Source organism: Nyctibius grandis, chromosome 8 (assembly GCF_013368605.1).
Source record: "Nyctibius grandis isolate bNycGra1 chromosome 8, bNycGra1.pri, whole genome shotgun sequence".
NCBI classification, from domain to species: domain Eukaryota; kingdom Metazoa; phylum Chordata; class Aves; order Nyctibiiformes; family Nyctibiidae; genus Nyctibius; species Nyctibius grandis.
This window is the reverse complement of record NC_090665.1, coordinates 15,525,749-15,545,100: the sequence shown is the minus strand read 5'-3', so window position 1 is coordinate 15,545,100 and position 19,352 is coordinate 15,525,749. Positions and strand designations below refer to the sequence as shown.

Sequence of the window (19,352 nt, the reverse complement as noted above, 5' to 3'; positions counted from 1 at the left end):
GTATAAGTATATATATCATGAAAGCACAGACAGAGCCCTGATCCAACACAACAGAATTCTCCACTAGCTGGGCTCTTCCCTCCACCCTGGGAGAGCTGCACCTTTTCCTTTGTTATTCTCCCCCTTCTGACCTCTTGCTGTTTCCTGTGAGGTTTTTATATCTTTTTACCTCCCGTCTCACTAATTTTAAGATCAAATCTTACTACATGATTGCTTTTTTGCTTGACATGGCTTCTTAATCTTGTGGTGTAGTGGTGGTTTTCCCTCCATGCAACCCTTATCTCTTTCCCTGCTCTGGTCGTGAGAGGTTCCCTTATCTGCAAGTTCCTCTGATTCCACAACTTCCTCCCTGCATCATCCTTTTACCTTTACTGTTTATCAATTTCATAAGTATTCCTGTCACAAATTATTGGCATTCACATCATACAATGCCCCTTAGTAGTCAAACACGTAAACCATGCAATTTTACAATACATCTTTGTTCCCTTGAACAAAGATTTGTTTTTCTTTATTACCCCTAGCATTTCCAGTGAGTTACCCCTGCACCTGCAGTCAATGAGCTAAATTCAGTTCAGGAAAACCAGTTGCTTTCTCCCTCCCTGACTCTCCTTCTCTTGTGCAGTCCCTGCTCCCGCTGTCAGCTTGTGATCAAAGTTATCTTCATTAGTAAAACCAAGATGAGGTACATGAGGGATGTAAGGGCTGTCCTTGGGTCTACAAAGAGAGACCCAAGGAGGCCTTTTTATGAACTTTGCTAATATGAATTAAAATGTTTTTAGGAGATCAGCTGTAATACAATATACTTTAAAACAATGCTCCTCCTCTTCTCTGATTAGCAAAATTATTCTCTCTCCTCAAGAAACAAAAACCCAATCTTGCATAAGACTAAAGAAGGAATACTTTTTTTTTTTTTTTTTACACTTATAATTTTTGTTTCTGGAAACTGGAATTAACTATGCTTTTCTACTGAGAAACATACAAATTATGCCTTTCTGTGCCATAAGGTTTCATTAAGTGATTGCATCTCCTGTACAGCTGGAGAAGAAAAACTTACAGGGATGATACAGATGGAAAGGTCATTAACAGAACTAGAGAAACCCAACTGCAAATCTCACTCAGTAAAGGTTTTATGTAACAGCTCTATCTAACTGAGATGGTATTGAATAACAGGCAGCCTGTTGAAAGTCTTCTAATGTTTTCCAAAGCCTGGATTTATGGATAGGGGGATAAATCATTGTATTGCTTATAGTCTGATGGATGAAGACTGGAGAGTTTGAGAGTCTGGTGATTTATTAAATATGGATGCTGTTATGGGTTCTTTCAAAATGAAGACAGACAGCTCAAAGAATGATTTATTATGCATTTAGCACAATCAGTTTCAGAAATGAGCAAGTGAATACAGCTGTCTCCAGAAGTTCTTGCAGAATTTAAGGAACAAGCATTTTTCAATTAAATATCATTAGGAAAAAGAGAAAGAGATTACAAAGATATTGTTTGGTTAACTGAAGAGTTACGACTTGATAGCTTTAGTTAAGGTTTCTCATGCAATATTTTTACCTTCATAAGAGACTGTGAACCATTTCACAAGAAAAAAGTTTATGAGCCATGTAACCAGTATCAGAGATATCCAGCTACCCAACTGATGGAAAGTTCCGCTAGTCCAATGCTCTCTCTGTCCTTTTATGATCTGAGGTTGTGGAACTTCTTTCATGTTCTTACCACAATTCTGGCAAATCTGAGAGGCCTAGCTTGAACTTCTTACACCTTACTGTGTAGCTGGATTCACATACTGATTCCCTTGGTCTATCTAATTCTTCACATTATTTATTAATTTTGCTGAATACATGGTGAAGGAATAAGCTGTAGCAATTTGACCACTAGACTCAGGCAGCATAAAATCAAAAAGTCTAAATGACAACACCACAAGTTAGATAACTTTATTGTTGGGTTTCACTGTATTTGAGAAACCTGTTTGTATGCAAAGATATCTTTGCTTTGATTACACTTTACAGAATTATTGCTGCTTGCAACTGCAATTCTGATGAAGGTACAAGAGTTGCAACATTTTTTCCCTACACATCTTGATGTGAAGCTGATAATTCTTGACTGTTTCCGTTCTCACATTCTTCCCTTACTGCTCTACAGAGATGTAAGTGAATTTTTCTATGTAATTTTGTATGCAAGGTTGTTGGGACAATGATGCTTCCAGGACTTACAGTGAATACCTAAGCACAACATTTGAACATAAAATTTTGAACTACTTGGAGGAATGAAAATAAAGTCTCCTGGTTATGTCCCATCAGCCCAAGGTCCTAATACCTTACTTAAATTTCCATACACTCCTCAGCTTATTGTCAAAGGATGAATTTATGATGCAAGATGCTTTTCAGCATAGGCAAAGGTTATCACTGGTTTGCCGACTTGCAAAATATTATTCCATCCATTCTTCAAACAGCCACAAACAGACCTCACTCTAATGCAAAAAGTAAATTTAAATTCTATGCAGGACCTGCCATGGAATTAAACAGGTATTTTCAAATATCTCTACAAAAATGTTTATGCAATATTTGAGTAACTCCACTCTCTGTTGAAAAGTGCAGCTATTGAATGTGCTTGAGCCTGAGACTTCAGAGCTACAGGCAGGACTGAAGCTGTGTGTCACACCTTGCAGGAAAAATAATACTGATGAGCTTAGCCACATGAATCCCTACAAGACAGGTCTGGTCCTGGGTGTGTTACTTTGGTTTCTATACATGTAGCTTCTGTTCGTAACTGAAGCAATCAGTCCTGGGTGTGTTACTTTGGTTTCTATACATGTAGCTTCTGTTCGTAACTGAAGCAATCAGAAACTTTTAGCAGATTTTAGCAAGACTGAATTTCCAGTATCTCATTAATAGCTGGTCAATAAAACACAGAATATTTTCAAAATAACAATAATTTAAGTCCCTAAGAATAGTGCTGATGAATCAAAAGTGCACCTCCAGCAATCCCTATTATTAAAGGAATTTTGTCTTTAGCAGCAGAAGCTAACTTTAACAAAGCATAATATACAATTTTGAAGACTTTCAGAACAGTATAGATTGTTGTCACGAGTTTGTACAATTCTTATAACACCAAAGAGAGTCCAGGTACAGAGCAGCAACGGCACTCCTTTTCCTCTGCTTTTTGACTGGCCAGGAGCAATCAATAAACTGAAAATAGTGAACAAAAGGAATCTTTAGCAGAATTAGAATACATCTGAAAATATTGGCAAGGACCTCTGTCCATAGTGGATCCCAAGAACCACTATGTGCACATGTTGTGTGAAGCTGGGGTAAGAACAGCAACTTTACCCATTGCTTGCACATTTAAATAAAGCAATAAATGCTAAGAAATAGACCTGCCATTTCATGCGTCTACTTTTGAAGTGGAATTGTTCTGTTTATTATTCCTGCGCCCTCACACCTACAGATGGACTTACAATCTGTGAAAACTGTGGAGTAAATGAAGAGGAAAGGAGCAGAGAAACTGAAAAGTAACTAACTAGTTTTTCCTTGCCTCAGGAAAAAACACACTCATGCACAAAGCAATTACTAAAGGATTATCAAACAGAAGTGACCACAGGAATTTATATTTCCTGCCTCCTCTAAACTTCTGTTGGTGAAAATCAAAGCTTTAAGTTTCAAAACAACCCAAATTATGAAACTAATTTTCACTAAAAGAGTAATATTTGACATCACTAGTTTAATACAATTTTACAGTGATTTCTGATAGTTCTGTTCACTTACTTTGTTTTGAACATATATATTTGATAAGAAGTTGGAAACAAGAGTGTGAACACCAAGGCAAAACTACCAAAGAAGGATACACAGGAAAAGATCAGGACGTCTTTATTAGGCTCACTGCTTATATTAATATTGAATATAAAAGTAGTCCTCTTTTTTAGGAATTAAAGTAACTATATGTAGTTATTTTACAATTCCAAATTTCCTGGGAAAAAAGGTTGCTGTGTATTTCTATAAATTACAGTATTGATCTGCACAGACAAAGGGTTCTTATTTGAATACTACAAATTATTTCATCAGATTATGAAAAAAAAGGAAAAATACCATAAAGCTTTTAGTTTATAGAAATATAATTACAAGCACAAGATGTACATTTCTCACATTCTTACGGGAGCTCTGCAATTCACTGGAAAGTTGGGAGATTATGTTCGTCTTCCTTCTATATAAAAGTTCTAGACTTCATTGCCAAACTCCTGTTCGCTGTTTGTTATCACCAGCATGCTCAAAAAACATGAAGTCCTAAGAAGGAAACAAAAAACAAACAAAAATACTTTTTAAATGCGGTTCTTAGTTCAGAGATCTCCTGGTTGCTTTGCAACGTATTCAAAGCATCTTCCTTTCTGAAACCTCAAATGATGAGAAGAAGGTGGGGGCACCTCTCTCCATCCCCCGGGTCTCTCAGAATAGGACACCCACGGAGAGAGAAAGAGGTGGTGAAAGACCTACATGGATACTTTAAATTATCACTAGCCTAAGATGTGCTTCCTTTACTGAGGATTCCTGCCCTGGATTTGTTCGACCTGACTCAGTCCCTTCAATTTTACCTCAAACTGGAGTCCATCATAATGGTGCCTATTTTTAGTTTACATCTGGGGGCCCCATTTTCTGTGTCTGGAGTCCTGGGTTGCTCACATGCGCTAATGCTGTACTTCACGCAAATGAACACACACAGCTAAGGAAAACCTGGTTTGCGCGCAGGGCTGTTAGAGGCTGGTGAGAACTTTCCAAACTCAAGGTGCTTCACATGCCCCTTTCCTCCTCCTCTGCAGCCCTGCCAGCACAGAAGCAATGCACTTTTTGAAATGGTACCTGATGCTGAATCGCACAGGTAAGGGGAAACACAAGCATGTCGCACCCTGTTTTCAAAGAGGAAAGTGAGCTGCACTGCAGTATTTGACATGGCAGAGTGAGAGTGCAGCTGAAAAGCGCTGTATCAAGTTAGATGTGCTTTGCCTCCACAGAAGTTCCTGCCATTGGAAATTACTCCTCTAAGAGCATTTAATCCTGCTCAGCTTAGTCCTTCACATACTTCCAAGAAGGAGAGTTGGGAGGAACTGGCCGCAGCATTCAGCTGTCCAGTTCACCAGCTCAGCTGGCTGCTCTGGCTTTGGATGGGTCTCTTGGCTACTGCTGATCTGCTTTCACCATCCACATAAACATGCTTGCCTCTGCTAATGTGTCTGTAAGGACACTTCTCTTTACAGGGTTTCTCAGTCCCATCACATATGAAGCTCTCCTTAAACACAGTTAGCACTTCATGTAGTCTAGAATAAGCTTATTATCTGAAATAATACTTTGTTGCCCTCTGTGGTTAGTTTTACACGCAGGAAGTTCACAACAAGCTGTCACCCCCTTCAAGGATCTCAGAGTCAACTCCTTTACCGGCACAATTTGAAGATGGAGATGAAAAAGTCAGTTCATATTCAAGTATTAGTGAATGACAGACTTACGATAAGGAAGCAAGCACCGATCATGACAGCTTTCATTTTTACATCAAGGTCCATTGGAAATGTGATTCCAAAGTTATCTGCATCTGTAAAGGCTTCTTTCACAAACCCAGTCCACTGCTTAGAAATCCTCCCAACAGTGGAAGTCTCATCCACAGACTTCACCTAGTTTAATATAAAATGAAAAGAACATCAAATCTGTCATTCATAATATTCCCAAATCCTTTTCATTATAGATCCATTTGAAAGCTTCGGATTGTGTTATTCGAATTAATGCAGTCATTGAATGCAACTGTTTGTACCAAAAGGCAACCTTGACTATCAGAAAGTCAGTCTTAAGTAGCGAAGACACGAACTTAATTCTAAATCTGACTGCGGAGTTCAATGCTTTAATGGTGTTGGAAGACAGCTACCACACAGATGTACGCACTCTCTGCTGGAAGTGTTGCCTTTCAGCCAAGAGAGTGAATTAGTTTCTCCTGCCATGTATCAGGAATTGCTCAAGTGAAAATTAAACAAATTGCATTCTTCTGTTCCGAAACAGAGATTTGCCCTTCGTTAACATTGTGTTTCCTAAAGTTAGATCCAGTCTTCAGGGTCATGTGAAAGACTAGTCCCAAAAATAAAATTATACTAAATTTGCTTTAACAACTATTTGCAACATCATTTTAAATATTAAATGGTAGACTAGTGTATCCACTACTTAATGTGTACAAAAAAATGGTGCATTAATCACTATTATTTTCAAGTGAAAGTTGTAACTATTTGGTCATTCAAATCTATATTTTAGGTCTAAATTATCTTGATTTACTTGGTCATTGAACCATTATTAAATGATTAAATGAGTGGTTTTAGGAAGTCATTTTAATAAATACCTGATACAGCTGAGAATAACATTTTTTTGTTAGGGCCTAACAGATTCAAAAATATTTTGCTGCTAAATATTTCAATTAAGAGATTTCTGTGCAACCGCAGAAAAATCAGTCTCATGGATCACTGATGAGTGGCTTTAAGACATCACTTCTGGCATTCTGTCTGGCTTATCTAGAGTAATCTAGATATCTAGAGAAGTGAGTTGATTATACTAGCATTAAAAGTTTATGTACTAATTACTTAATATATACTACAGTTCAGTTAACAGTAAGTCGAGTAACAAACTACTACCGAACCACTACCTGAAAGAAGATACATACAAACAATTTTTAGCATTGCATACCTCAAAATTAATGTCCTCACAACAGCTGCAAACAACACACGGGCCAGTAATTTTCAGTATATCCGTTCTTCTCTCATCTTGAATGGTAAACTTTGGCAGGCAGGCATGCCAGTTCTGGACAACGTAACCAACTGGTGTTCCTGGAGGCGCCTGAACTTCCAGCTTCACAGGAAAAAGAAAACCTCCACATGAATGTTCATGCTTTGATATGCTTGTTAGACAAAACCCACACTAGCACACAAACCAAACACAGCTTATTTTGCCACAACAATCTGCCATTCCAATGTGTGAAGCTGCATGGGTTTTTCTGTGAACGTTTTCAGAAAACTGCACACAAATTGCAGATCTCATATGCAACTTTTGCCTTCACTGAAAACAGTAAGATATGCCTAAGGCTGTGGAGCACAGAAGCTATGCATCTACAGTATAAAGATCAAAGTCCAGTGAAAGAAAGGCTGTCAGCATCCTGAAAGCCTTCAGCAAAGACATTACAGGATGCAGCTACTACAAATCCCTCAGTAACAGCTCTGAGTAGGCTCAGATTTGAGGTTTCAGAAGTTGCTTCACCCCGTAATTATTTTATTATTAAAAAAGCTCATCCTCTCATGTGTTGAATTTCACTATGGCTTTTACAGCAGTAAAGTGAAAACTCTAGCTGTTATTTTATGAAAGCTGTTACCTAACTCTTACATTGCAAGTCCGTCTCCAGCGCAGATTTCGGCACTAGCCCCAAGTTCCCTGACATGCTGTTTAATCACATTTTTCATTACCATAATCAGAAGTGGCCAGAGTGAATCTATGTGTCGCGGCACACTTCCTTCTTCCCAGACCACGGACCCCATGCACAAATCCCACAGATCTCTCTCCCCACAACTTACATGCAAAACTTGACTTGTTTCACCTTGCCTCCTCATTCAGACAATCCCATCTTAAAACTGCACAGATGGACCATGTCCCACATGAAGGAAGACGGTGAGAGGGAGAAGCTCACCTCCTGTAAGCAGCAGGGAAAGCAGCATGAAGAACACCGGAGGGGTCTCTGCAGCGTTATCACCTCGTGGCCCAGGTTGTCTACAATCCGCAGGGTGAAGGGTCGTGATGGCCCACAGCAATTCCTGGTACAGCAGTCAGTGTCCTCTGCTGCAAAGTACACCCTTTGCCCCAGCGTATTCTTGATTTCATATTTGTTGTTTGTTTCAAAGCCAGTCAAAACTGAAAAACAGGAACGGAACTGTTAAATTTCTGAGGTGTATCTGGTGAGAAAAGTCACCACGCTAACTCTAAAGCTACCCTTTGGGAAGGCAGGTCTCGGCTCAAAGTCTGTCAGAGGCAGCTACTGGCGAAGGGAAGTGGTGGGGAAGGACCCTCGAGCAGAGCAGCTTGATGGGGAAGTTCAGAGAGGAGAAGTCACCATGAATATAGCAATGCGGAAAGAGCACGGAGATGTCCATCAGTCCCCTCTCGCCAGACACAGACACCTACTGGCAGAGCAAGCACCACAATTATAAACAACACAGCATGGAAGATTCCCAGGGAAGAGCTGAAGGGATGAGAATTAAAGAAACTTGTGAATTTGAGAGTGCAGCAAGAAAAGGGCTCTAGAGAGCACAAATATGTTCAGAATGAGAAGGCTGCAAAAAAAAAGCCTCACAGTCAAGCTTCACAGCAGCACAAATAAAAAACAAGAGCCAGGACAGAAATTTTGATTAATTTCTCTAACAAGTGAAAGTTCTCTTTGAAGCATTATAGAAAGAAAATGCAGCAGCATTAGGTGTCGGCCGAGATGGGTGGTCCATTTTATTTCTCCTATTTGAAAGATGCTGATAACATGACTTTGATATTCTTAAAGTGAATGGAATGAGGGGAGCAGAAAGAAAGCAGTTCAACTTGCTGAAACAGCAGGATTGCCTGGAAAGGGGATCGGAGCTGCATGTCAGTCTATGGAATTAAATGGAGTAAGAAAGGACAGAAAGAAGATATTTACGTAGGAAGAGAGGCAAATAGAAACAATGCGAATTAATAACTTGGGAAATGTGTGACTTCAGCTGTAACTAGCTACCAAGATTATTCAGTCGCATTGCTATGTATCTTTTAAGATATAGAACCTGCTTAAAATCCTCTGTTCTCCTGTTTTCTCCTTCCTCTCCTCCACAACTTCTGCAGGAATGGAGACAGATAACAGAGGCAGGAAAGAGAAAGGTAGCGATCCACCTTAACTACGTAGTGTCAAAGAAAGTCTAAATTTTACTGTTCTTGGCATTATTAGATTTAAACATTTCTCTGCTATAAATACTTTGCACTTACTCTCAAGAAGTTCAATTTGCTGATGAATTAATATCTGGTCAATCTGTTTGTGGTTGAAAAATTAAAGAGAATAAATAGTTAATAAGTTGTAACTAAGAGAAATCTAGTTTTAAGCAGCATCGCTGTTTCATTTCAGAATGCAATTTATGGATCAATACATCGTATAGAGGCAGATCATCTACTGGTAAAGCTGTGGAAGTAGCTCACGTCCTCCCTGTCCTGTCCCCTGTCAGTTTAGCAGAACAGTGTTTCAGAGCACCGGAGCAGACAACAGAAGTTGTACCCAAGCTGGTGCGGTTAGAAGCATGCAGGGCTCATGTGCCTGTGCTCCTTTCAGGACTCAGGGCAGCTCAGCTACAGGGCCTGACAGAGCCTCTGACACCTCATATCCCACATGCCGACATCAGGGGTCCGTGCAGACAAAGGCAGGAAACTGGGGAATTTTAGAGCAGAAGCTCGGCTACTGCTCAGCTCTGAGTGAAACTCAGGAAAAATCAGCCTCTCCTCACTGGTGCCTTTTTTTTTTTGAGCAACATGCAAAACTGGCAACAATACATCAGTGTTAAGCCTTGATATTTGCTCCCAGTGATGAGATGAACTGTACTTTTACAGAATATGTCCTTGTACTGTAATGTGGAAACAATTCTTATTTTGCTATGAGCATTCTCTACGTTGTGAAGTCTGACTCGTGCCTCTCCTAACAACATTATGAAGAGGTGTGAAGAAAATTAAGCACCTCTAATGTGCTACATTTGCCCATATTATATATATTTATTATATACACCTTGCCAAATCACATTACATCTCACAAACAGTAGCTTCAGAATTGGGAAGGATGTATGATAGCCCTGAGCCCGTGGTCCTTCAGCATCTCACTTGGCAGGAGAGTACTCCATGAAGTGCTGCAGCCGTAACAGGCACCTCCACACTCAAACATTCATCAGTCACATTACAAAATACTTCACTTAACAGCCCAAAAGCAGCAACTCACGCAGCTGCAACAAAGCCAGATGCTTTTTCTTAGCTTTTTCACGGATGCAGGCTGCTTCTCAGGTGAATACCTGTTCTCTGGGGAAGGAGGAAGGGTGCAGGTACCTGTGTGAGGTATTCCAGTCCAGGAGGGCAGTTAGGAAGAGGAGGAGGGACAGGCATCCAGATTGCCCCCTCCTTCATGATGGGCTGGTTCTGGACAGGTGGAACAGCAAGTCCAGCTGAGCCTCCCATAGGCTGTACCTGGAAACCATAGCTCCCTGCGCCTGCAACACGTGGTGTGGTAGAAGACATGCAGTTATGAAACTTAGATGTTGGAAAAGAATTGCCCCATGGATCTTCAAAAGATTAATTTATTTACTATTTTGAACTATGAAGATCCTTATACCTACATTATATTTCAGTTATGAATACTACAAGTCTTGTGAAGGAAGTTACAGTGGATTGGGATGTTCTAATCCCTCCAGACAAAAACAAACAAAACAAATAAATGCATCATTCTTGAATATAGCAGGAATTTTATTCACATAAAGATAGGCAATTCAAAAATCAGAAATAAATAAGTGAAGGTTATTTCTAAGTCAAGAAGACAGAATACCTTAAAATACATGAAAAGTATTGGCATTTACAAGTTGTCAGTTAAGCAAATTAGGAATTTTAAGACAAAGTTTTCCTGGAATTATACCTTCTGCTTATGTGATAGGAAATGTCCTTTTAGCGAAGTTCACCTGCAGTTTTCAAACCAGATGAGTGTGATCTAAAAACTGCACTTTCTCATTTGTTTAATGGATTCTCTTTCAAAACTCAGGAAATCCACAACTCCTTCATGAAGGAGGTGTGTAGTAAAGGAGGAAACAGTTCCATATAGTGTGAATGTCAAGTAAGTCTTCTCCAGTTAGCACTCAATAGGAAACACAAGCTCTCATGAAGCGCTTCAGGGTCTGAATGCTCAGCACCCCACCAGATGGCACACGCAGCTCTTCAGGGTGCTCACAACCCATCCCACATCCCCAAGCTGCATGCAGAGCCCTGCCTTGCTTGCAGCAACCTGGCCTGTGCTGCAGAGGTGTTGTATGACCTTGTAGCTGAAGCTGCTGAAGTTGCTGTCGAAAGTTACAGAACAAGAACTATATTTTTTCCCTTATTTAATACCTTCCTGGTAGGCAGATAGGCTTTCAATCTGATGGAGAGGAATTTTACCTTTTACTCAGAAGCAAGCACAACGCAGAATCCACAAAGAGTATTTTTGTAGAGTTGTATAAAGACAAATAGTTTAAGAGATGCTGACTTGTAGACTTATCTTTAGCCTAAATCAGTTCAGCACCAATGTTTCACACTACATTACAAAACATGGACTGTACCACATGGAAGCTCACGCTGTGGCCATAAGCAGGGCAGTACCGCAGGTGATGTGAACAGCTGTGGCTTAAAACTCGTAGGTGGCTGGATCACTCACCCCAGAGAAGGATCCACACTTATGGAATACAAAATCCCTTTTATGTCTGAGCACAGGCCTTGCACACAAACCGACTATCTACTGCCATTGTGTGTGTGTGCACAGACAACTATTCAGAATGAAAAATGCCCCCCTGACCTCCATCTCACCGGCAGCATGTGCCCATTCCCCGCCGAAGCTAACTGTACTTCCAGACCTCAGAGTGCCTTGCCACAAGGTGCACAAGCTTTAACTTAGGAACAGCAAGGTAACTTAGGCCAAACTTTTTGCATTTTATCTATAACCTATTCTTTGAGCCTGATTGTTAGATATTGCTCATTGTGATTTGCTTCTTCGTAAAGCAATTACTTGCAAGAACATGAGAAGCTATTTAGGAGTGCTGCATTTCAAACGTGGAGCAGAAAATGAGATAGAAGGGGAGAAAAGCAAATGAGTGAAAGTGTAAGGTACAACCACATGCAAAGTACCGCAACAAGGGAGGAAACAGGAACAGAATACACAGACCGGCAGAACTGTGAGAGAAAACCAATTCTTTCTTCAGTTCTGGATTTCTAGAGAAAAATAAAGTGGAATACTGAAATAACATGTTAATTAAAAAATCTGATCATCAGCAAGAAGCTGCCACACATTAATTGCTTTGCATCAGTAACACCTCCCTACCAAACTCCCCACAGTGACCACTGAGGAACATCCAACATTTTTAACTCCTACCACTGTTGGTACTGCTCAGCACATACTAACATGTAGCACCAAGAACGAAAGAAGATGACTTTTCAGCAAAACAGAAATTAACAGAAACAGAAGAAAAGTAAATCAGAGATGGTCACCCTTGTGGAACCACCTATTTCCTGTGCTTATTTCCCACTGGTATGGCAGATCTGTAGCCAAGCAACCTACCTTGGTAAGTCCCAGGTGCATGCTGAAGGTAGCCATAGGGGACTTCATTGCCTGGTGCATAGTTGTTGTTTGGAATTCCAGGTGCTGGTGCAGGTTTATGTCCTGGGAGAATGGAACATACACTGAGTATTGCTCATTTCCTCCTACCCTGGGGTGAAAGATCCCCAACATTGCCTCCTTTTTCAGAGCAGACACAACAAAATTAAGCAGCTGTTTTCTGTGTAGCAAAAACTGTATAACAAGCTTGTATGTATGCACAATATGTGTATTAAACATCAGTATAACTTAAAGGAGTTCTGATCCTTAAAGTGCAGAAAAAAGGGCAGGTATTGCACACCATGTCATGAAGATGTCACAGAATCATTTAGCTTGGAAGGGGACCTCTTGAGCTCACCTAGTCCAACCTCTGCTCAAGCAGGGTCAGTTCACTCCCTGTCTGGACCAGAGGTGCCTTTGCTCATTTATATTTAGAAAGACGCTTTAATTCAAAGAATTGCCAGGGAACTGACAGGCTGCCCTCCTGTACAGAACAGACTGGTAATGAGCCATTCTCCACCATATAAAACATTTTCTCCCAATTTCTTCGAGTTAGGACTATACTAATGCCTCACCAGCAGACTCAGAGGGTTATGGGTTTCAAAACATTTACCAAGTTCAGTTTGTAAGCAGAAATAACTTGAATTTCAATATTATTTATTTATTTATTTTCTTTAACTTCAGAAATCAAGACCTGAAAATGTAAGCTATGTGTTTTGTAAATGATTCAATTTTAAAATGTAAATCATTTCCATTTAGAACATTAATATTTCATAAAATTAGAAGGTAAACTAATAGCTAAGCTAACATTGCTTGAACACCTCAGAAGGACCCATGTTATCTTTGATATTTGTTTATATTTTACTCACCTTCCATTGCCGTGGATCTGCTTATAATTGTTCTGAAAAAAAAAGACTTTTTTTTTTTAATATATAATTTCACTCATGAGTTATCCAGAGTTCTCTGTTTATTATTGATAAAAGATACTTGCCTGTCTAAACTGTATGGTTTAGAATTACAAATGCAAGCTAAAATAACTGTAAATATCTCAGCTTCCTTCTAGGCTATGTCTCCACCACAACATAAGTCTGAATTACCTACACCTACATTCACGTTTTGAGTGTTCTGAAATCATCCTCAACTCAGAGGAAAGCATCGGGATGTGCAGTTATTTCACTGCAGTGCAGGACTCCACTGTGCAGCTATGCAGAAACACCATGAAATTCATATGAACACATAACTGCAGTAATTTCAGAGCAACTGTTTTAGCGTATTGATGTTGACTACAAAACCTGCTTGGGTAAATCCTGGAGCAGCCGTGACACCATGCTACCACCTGTTAAGTTCTTTATGCTATCCCACTTCTGAAGTGGTACGATTAAATACCGTGTATCCAATTTTTGCCTCCACAAGATAATAAAGGGTGGGCTCGCACAGGCGAGTGGGCTTCCACAGCAGAATATCATGAGTGAAAGGGCCAACTGCTTGTCTTTTTCCTTCTACTCTTCCAGGGTTGCCAAAAAAGGAGTTAAAAGCAGACAGAACATTTACCGATGCCAGCATCAACCTTGAGAGATACTCCTTTCACCCTCTGGGGTAACAAGAGAAGCAAGACAATGGCAGCAACTTCTGTTAAAGACAGAGGTCCAAAATAGCCAGAAGATCCATAATTGGAAGTATACAACAGAATGGTATAGGAGCTCCTTTTTATAGGATCAAAAGCTTTAAAATAAACAATAAACCTAGTTATTGTTTAAAAAGAATGCAGTTCAAGTTAAACTAGTAGTGTATTTTGTCTGTTATGGTTCTTCCAACTAGTTCAGTTCAATGAAGATGGTCATTCAAAGCTGGGAATGGAGTTGAAAATGAAACTTCTTTCCTGCTTTTCACTGCCAGAGTAAAAGGAGATGTCACAAGAGGATGTTTAACGGTTCTAGGACGACACGGTATCTAGCTCACTTCCCAAGTAGTACACAACATCCTCTTTGTTTAATAAATTGGTCTTAAAGTGTTCCTTTTTTTTTCTTCTCCTTTACCAGTTTTACTAGCAAAACCATCATCCTGTTTTACGTACTTTAAATGGATTCTGGTCCCCATATGAATACAGGTTAAAAAAAGTAATAGGAAATAATTTAAAATTATGCATCTAATTTAAAAATCTGAAAGAACACATTCAAATTACAGAACTTAAACCTTGTTGTCACAGTTGGTAATATAGAGTGACAAGTTTAATATATGACTGTATTAAAAATGTGTTGACAAAATTACCAGCTTGTAGGAGTAGCACAAGTTAAAGATGAATCAAAAAATGTTATTTAAATTAGCAAAAGATCAGTTTATACTGTGAGATGTTCCAGCTACCTGAACTTCAGTGAAATACTGAGAATTACAACTGAACCCTTTGGTAAAGGGAGAGTAGAGACAGAATCGTATGATTTATTTAAAAGAAAGGCTTTATAGTAGCCCAGAATCTTTTTTCTCCCTACAACCACACATATACACCATGGTGCAATCTAGGATTTAGAAAATGTTGATATGCTCTATAGGTAGAAAAGCAACTAAGCTTTTACAAAGTTCAACTCCCATTTCATCAGACATGATGCTAAAGAGAATAGGTAAGATTATTTCTTTTATTAAAATAGTCTCTTTTCTTCTGTTGCTTTTTATCTAGACTCCTTCTACCACCTCCAGTTCAGTCACCAAGATTAACACATTGTCAGTCATGCCCTGCTTTTCATCTGAATAATTCATAAAGATAGTGAAATAACATAAAATTCTGAAATACCAAAGGAACAAAGAATTAAAACTCATTTTTATCAATCTTTATATTGCACAATATATTGTTCACCCACGTTGTTGTGCATGGGCAGATTCCCGCCTGGTGAAACCTCAGTCAGGAAACAGCAGTAACGGGAAGACCAATCACTTAGAAACGTCTTGGTTCCAGCTGCCTGGCTTACACAAAGCAATGATTTGAAGCCTACATTTTCATTTCAGTTTAATAAAATGAGGCTTTATATGCTACTATGTGTTACTAGTTCTAATAACAGTTTTAAAATAAATATAGGGAAGAATCATTGAAATGTTACTTACTTAGCAGGGAAAAGTAAAGGTATTTGCATTTAACTCCCACTAATACAAAAGAGGGAGAATGCTATTTCTTTGTAATGGAGTTAAAATTCCACGGAATTAAAGAAAAAAAGAAAGTGCTTCAGCAAGTAGAAGTCCATTACTGAATTAATTTTGGTTCAACAAAAACAGTAGCTGCACGAATCCTTTGTGCTACGCTGGCCATGTGCTGCAACCTGAATTCACAACATAAATCCAGAGTAAGTTGTGTTGGAGTGAGTAAGCTGGCCATGGAGTTCCACAAGTAGCAGCTGTATATCTTTGCATACATCTTATAAAAAGCTTTACAATGCCCTGAGCGATCTGACCTAAATTTGAGTTTTGGCTGGCTTTAAGCAGAGGAATGGACCAAATGACCTCCAAAGGTTATCCTTTCCAGACTAAGTTATGCTAGGATTATAAGGGTCCTTCACATTTTATTACACTACCTGTGGTATTTGCTGATCAAACCTTCTCCAAAATCCCCCAGCTGGAGTGCTGAAGGGTTAGAGGAGGGTGCGAACCAGGCTCCAGCTCCCAGCACCTCACCTCTCACGGGGGCTATTTTGGGTCAGGGCTACACGAGGGAGCCTGTGCCAGGAAAAATCACCAAGTTTTGCCCTTTCCTGACAGATTCCCGTAGTAACTCATAGTTCTGGGTCCACTCTCCCAAAGGGAGTACAGCTGAGATATAAATATCCTCTCTTCTCTGGAGGAGAGAACATACTCGTGTTCAGCTCTACACAAGGGAAAGCAGAAGAAATTCTGCTGGCAGAAAGGAGGCACTGGGGGAACTGGGAACACTTCATGCAAAGCGGCTATCTGGTAACGTATAACCCTTGTGCAATACAGTCTCTGGATCCCCCGCTGTGCCTGCACACTGGGAATGGGAAAGGCAGGTGCCGCCAGCCACCTCTCCTGAAACACACAACTTGAACCCTGCAGCGTGGCTTTACTGCAGAGGAGGAAGAGAGGAAATGAAGACAGAAGAACCACCCCCCCCACACACCACCAACGATCCTTCAACTGCCAAGAGCAGCTGTTCAGCTGCAGGTTAGCAAGCTGACAGCAGACCCCCACACCTCATTTGCTGTTCACAAGAGAAAGGAACCCAGATCAATAAGTCTTATTCTTCATACCCTGTCCCTATATGTTGTACAATCTAGAACCCATACTGCCAGCCTTCCTCCTCATCCATAGGAGTTCCCAGCCTTTTTCCCTTTGCTCTCAGAAGTATCAGTCAGCTGCTGCGATAGCCTAAACCTTCTCACTCAGCACCAGCACACTCACTTTCTCCTTACTTTCTTGAATCATTACTCAAATGGGTAACATGGAAACAACCCTCAGAGGCATCCGGGTACCCAGGCACAGTGTTTTTCCCTCTGCAGGAGTTCTGAGCCTGGGCACTTAAGGACAGCCAAAAACTTTCAAAGGAAATCAAGGAAATACTGGTTCTAAAGGAAGTCAGAACAAAGCTGTTCTAGTTCACAGTAAGGAAATAACATCCCTAGATTGTTCCTGTTTAAGCAATAGCAGAACGTCCCTGTTTCTTTTCGGTCGCTTTCTCATTTTCAGAACTGCATTACGCAGCTACATCTCCCGTACCCTGGTGCATGTCAGTAGATAGACTGCAACTCACTTAGAAGGATCTTAATCTAGTTAACTACAGAGCTTCTGCTTTATCAGTATACTAGCATGACTATCACTTTCATTTTTCATCCAGTTCACTAAAATACTGCCAAGAGCATATTAATGTAAGCCCCCAAGCACAAACATCACACGTGGTGCCATTTAAATACCAAGCCAGGCCCTTTCCCAGAAGGTTAATGATTCAAAGACTTAGAAAGCCAAATAGCTGTGAGGCATTCATTAGTTCACCCTAGCTAACTTTGTAGCACTTCTTTTCATCGCCACATTATATTAGGCTGTTCAGCCACTGGATTTTAACCTTGACTGCTGGCGAACCAGTATGCTTAAAAATAAACTAGTTGATCTAATTAAACAGGTTGTTTTCTGCTAAAGTTAACAAAATAGCCTTTAGAGAAGGAAAGAGATGAGCTATAAGTTGACATAAAATTGTTCTGATGCCCTCCCCTTACATAGACATCTCTTCTGAAACCTGGGAGTCTCAACACCTGAGAGCCAAAAAAACAGGTCCCGCTCTGGGTATCCAGCCTTACTGAGACGAAGGCACATCTCTAACACTGCTGGGTGACAGGACCACCATGGCCTGAACCGTGCCTGCTGCTGTCAGCTATCTGGAGCAGGGCTCTCCCGGGAGAGCCTCGGCAGCAAGATCTTGCCTTAAACCAGCCTTTGCAAGCGAATTACTTTGCCACCTCTAATAACTAACTGTTGCTAGAGAGATATTTTCTAACTTAATGCACAAATTGGTAAGTGCCCTTCTAATCATCAGGTCCTTTTCACGGCCATTCTAATCATTAAGCATCCCTGTGATGAAAAAAAAAAAGAAGATATCTGAATAGATAAAGGAAGTCATATACGGCAAAGAAATCATATATGGCAAAGAATACCCGTTCCCAAAGCCGAGGCGGTGTCCCGCACGGAGCCCCGCTGCCGCCGCCGCTCCGCTGCGCCCGTCCCCGTCGCGGCCCGGCGCCTCCGGAATAGGCAGCGCTGCTGGGCGGGAGCTGCCCGGTGCCGCCCCGGGGGCCGGGCCACCGCCTCCCGGGCAGCGAGGGCCGGACACTATCACTTTCTCTTGTCTGAAACAGTTTCCACTGTAGCCTGAATGTTCATCAGACAGCTGGGTTTTTTTGTGAAATATCTGTCAATGGAAGGAAAGAACCCCAAACCCCTTTGCTTGGTGCTTACCCTGCTGCACTATTTCTGAAAGATTTCCTAAAAACGCAAGTGATTTGAGGAAATTATTACCTTATCTCTGGTTCATTCTAATGTCTGATACTACGTTATTACTCATTGATAAGATACTCGTTGGAAAAATACAGGCAGTGCAGTGCATTCGTATTGCTCAAGGAAACACTGTTTTTAAGTCTGAAAAGGTCCAAAGTTTCCAAAAGTTTCCTGCAACTTTTAAAGCTTTTTTTATTTCAAAAACACTTGCCTCTAGATAGCTACTGCAAAAATGAGTCTTATGAAAAGGGATAGTTTCGTAATGCAGAATCCAGACATACATGACTGTGAGAACCGGGTAAGGAATGGGGGCACCTGTTAATTTATTTACTCTTTTGATAATGAATTTAATCATACGAGGTGAAGCCCAAGAAGGGCAGATAACACTTGAATTTCAAAACTGACTGTATAGAAAGCACATTTTGTGCGTGGTCCCAAATTTACTGTACTTTCCTGGTTCCATGTAGGCCCTGAGGAGCCACTCACCATCCTTGATCCGTTAGCAGCCCTGTAGTGATGAAGAATGGAGAGGGCCAAAAAGAGAGTACCAAGAGAGCTGCTGAAGGGCTTTCACATAAAAGCAGCTGGAGTTTTGGACCCAGATGATCCCTCTAAAACAAAGGGTCATCAAGCTTTCTGTTAAATAAGGTTTACCATAAATTTATTAAAAAAAAAAAAAAGACATACTGTTATATCTCAAAGTGCCCCATTTGTTGATGGATAATGTGAGATTAAGATAGGGAAGTGTTAAATCCTTTACTTTCAGCTCAGATTTTTAAAAAAGAAGCTACTTTATTACAAAACATGTCATGTATTCCAAACATTTTCAGGTTAAAGATAATCAAAAGATGCGGTTAACATCAATGTTACATAGATAAGCCACAAATATGTTAAACTGAAATGCCTGATTTTACAAAGGTCATTGTAGATTTACACAATGCTTGTTAATGATCATCATAAAATGTTCCAGTGTTACAGAG

The 19,352-nt window shown here is 40.2% G+C and overlaps 1 protein-coding gene across 4 annotated transcripts; it reads right to left on the bottom strand.

Moving 5' to 3' along the window:
- Positions 1 to 3,852: 3,852 nt before the first annotated feature.
- On the bottom strand, positions 3,853 to 18,091 carry LOC137666164 (phospholipid scramblase 1-like). Of its 4 annotated transcripts, none has more exons than XM_068405870.1 (9): positions 18,033 to 18,084; positions 13,260 to 13,291; positions 12,355 to 12,456; positions 10,107 to 10,267; positions 9,012 to 9,054; positions 7,699 to 7,919; positions 6,708 to 6,869; positions 5,495 to 5,656; positions 3,853 to 4,283 (listed from the first exon to the last, which is right to left on the bottom strand). In XM_068405870.1, exons 2-9 carry the CDS (start codon positions 13,264 to 13,266, stop codon positions 4,224 to 4,226), a joined length of 918 nt encoding a protein of 305 aa, XP_068261971.1. In that variant the 5' UTR covers positions 13,267 to 13,291; positions 18,033 to 18,084; the 3' UTR covers positions 3,853 to 4,223. The 4 variants fall into 4 exon arrangements, with proteins under 4 accessions (XP_068261971.1, XP_068261972.1, XP_068261974.1 ...); XM_068405871.1 differs by having other exon boundaries at positions 13,260 to 13,305; positions 18,033 to 18,050; XM_068405873.1 differs by lacking the exon at positions 13,260 to 13,291 and having other exon boundaries at positions 18,033 to 18,091.
- Positions 18,092 to 19,352: the final 1,261 nt, after the last annotated feature.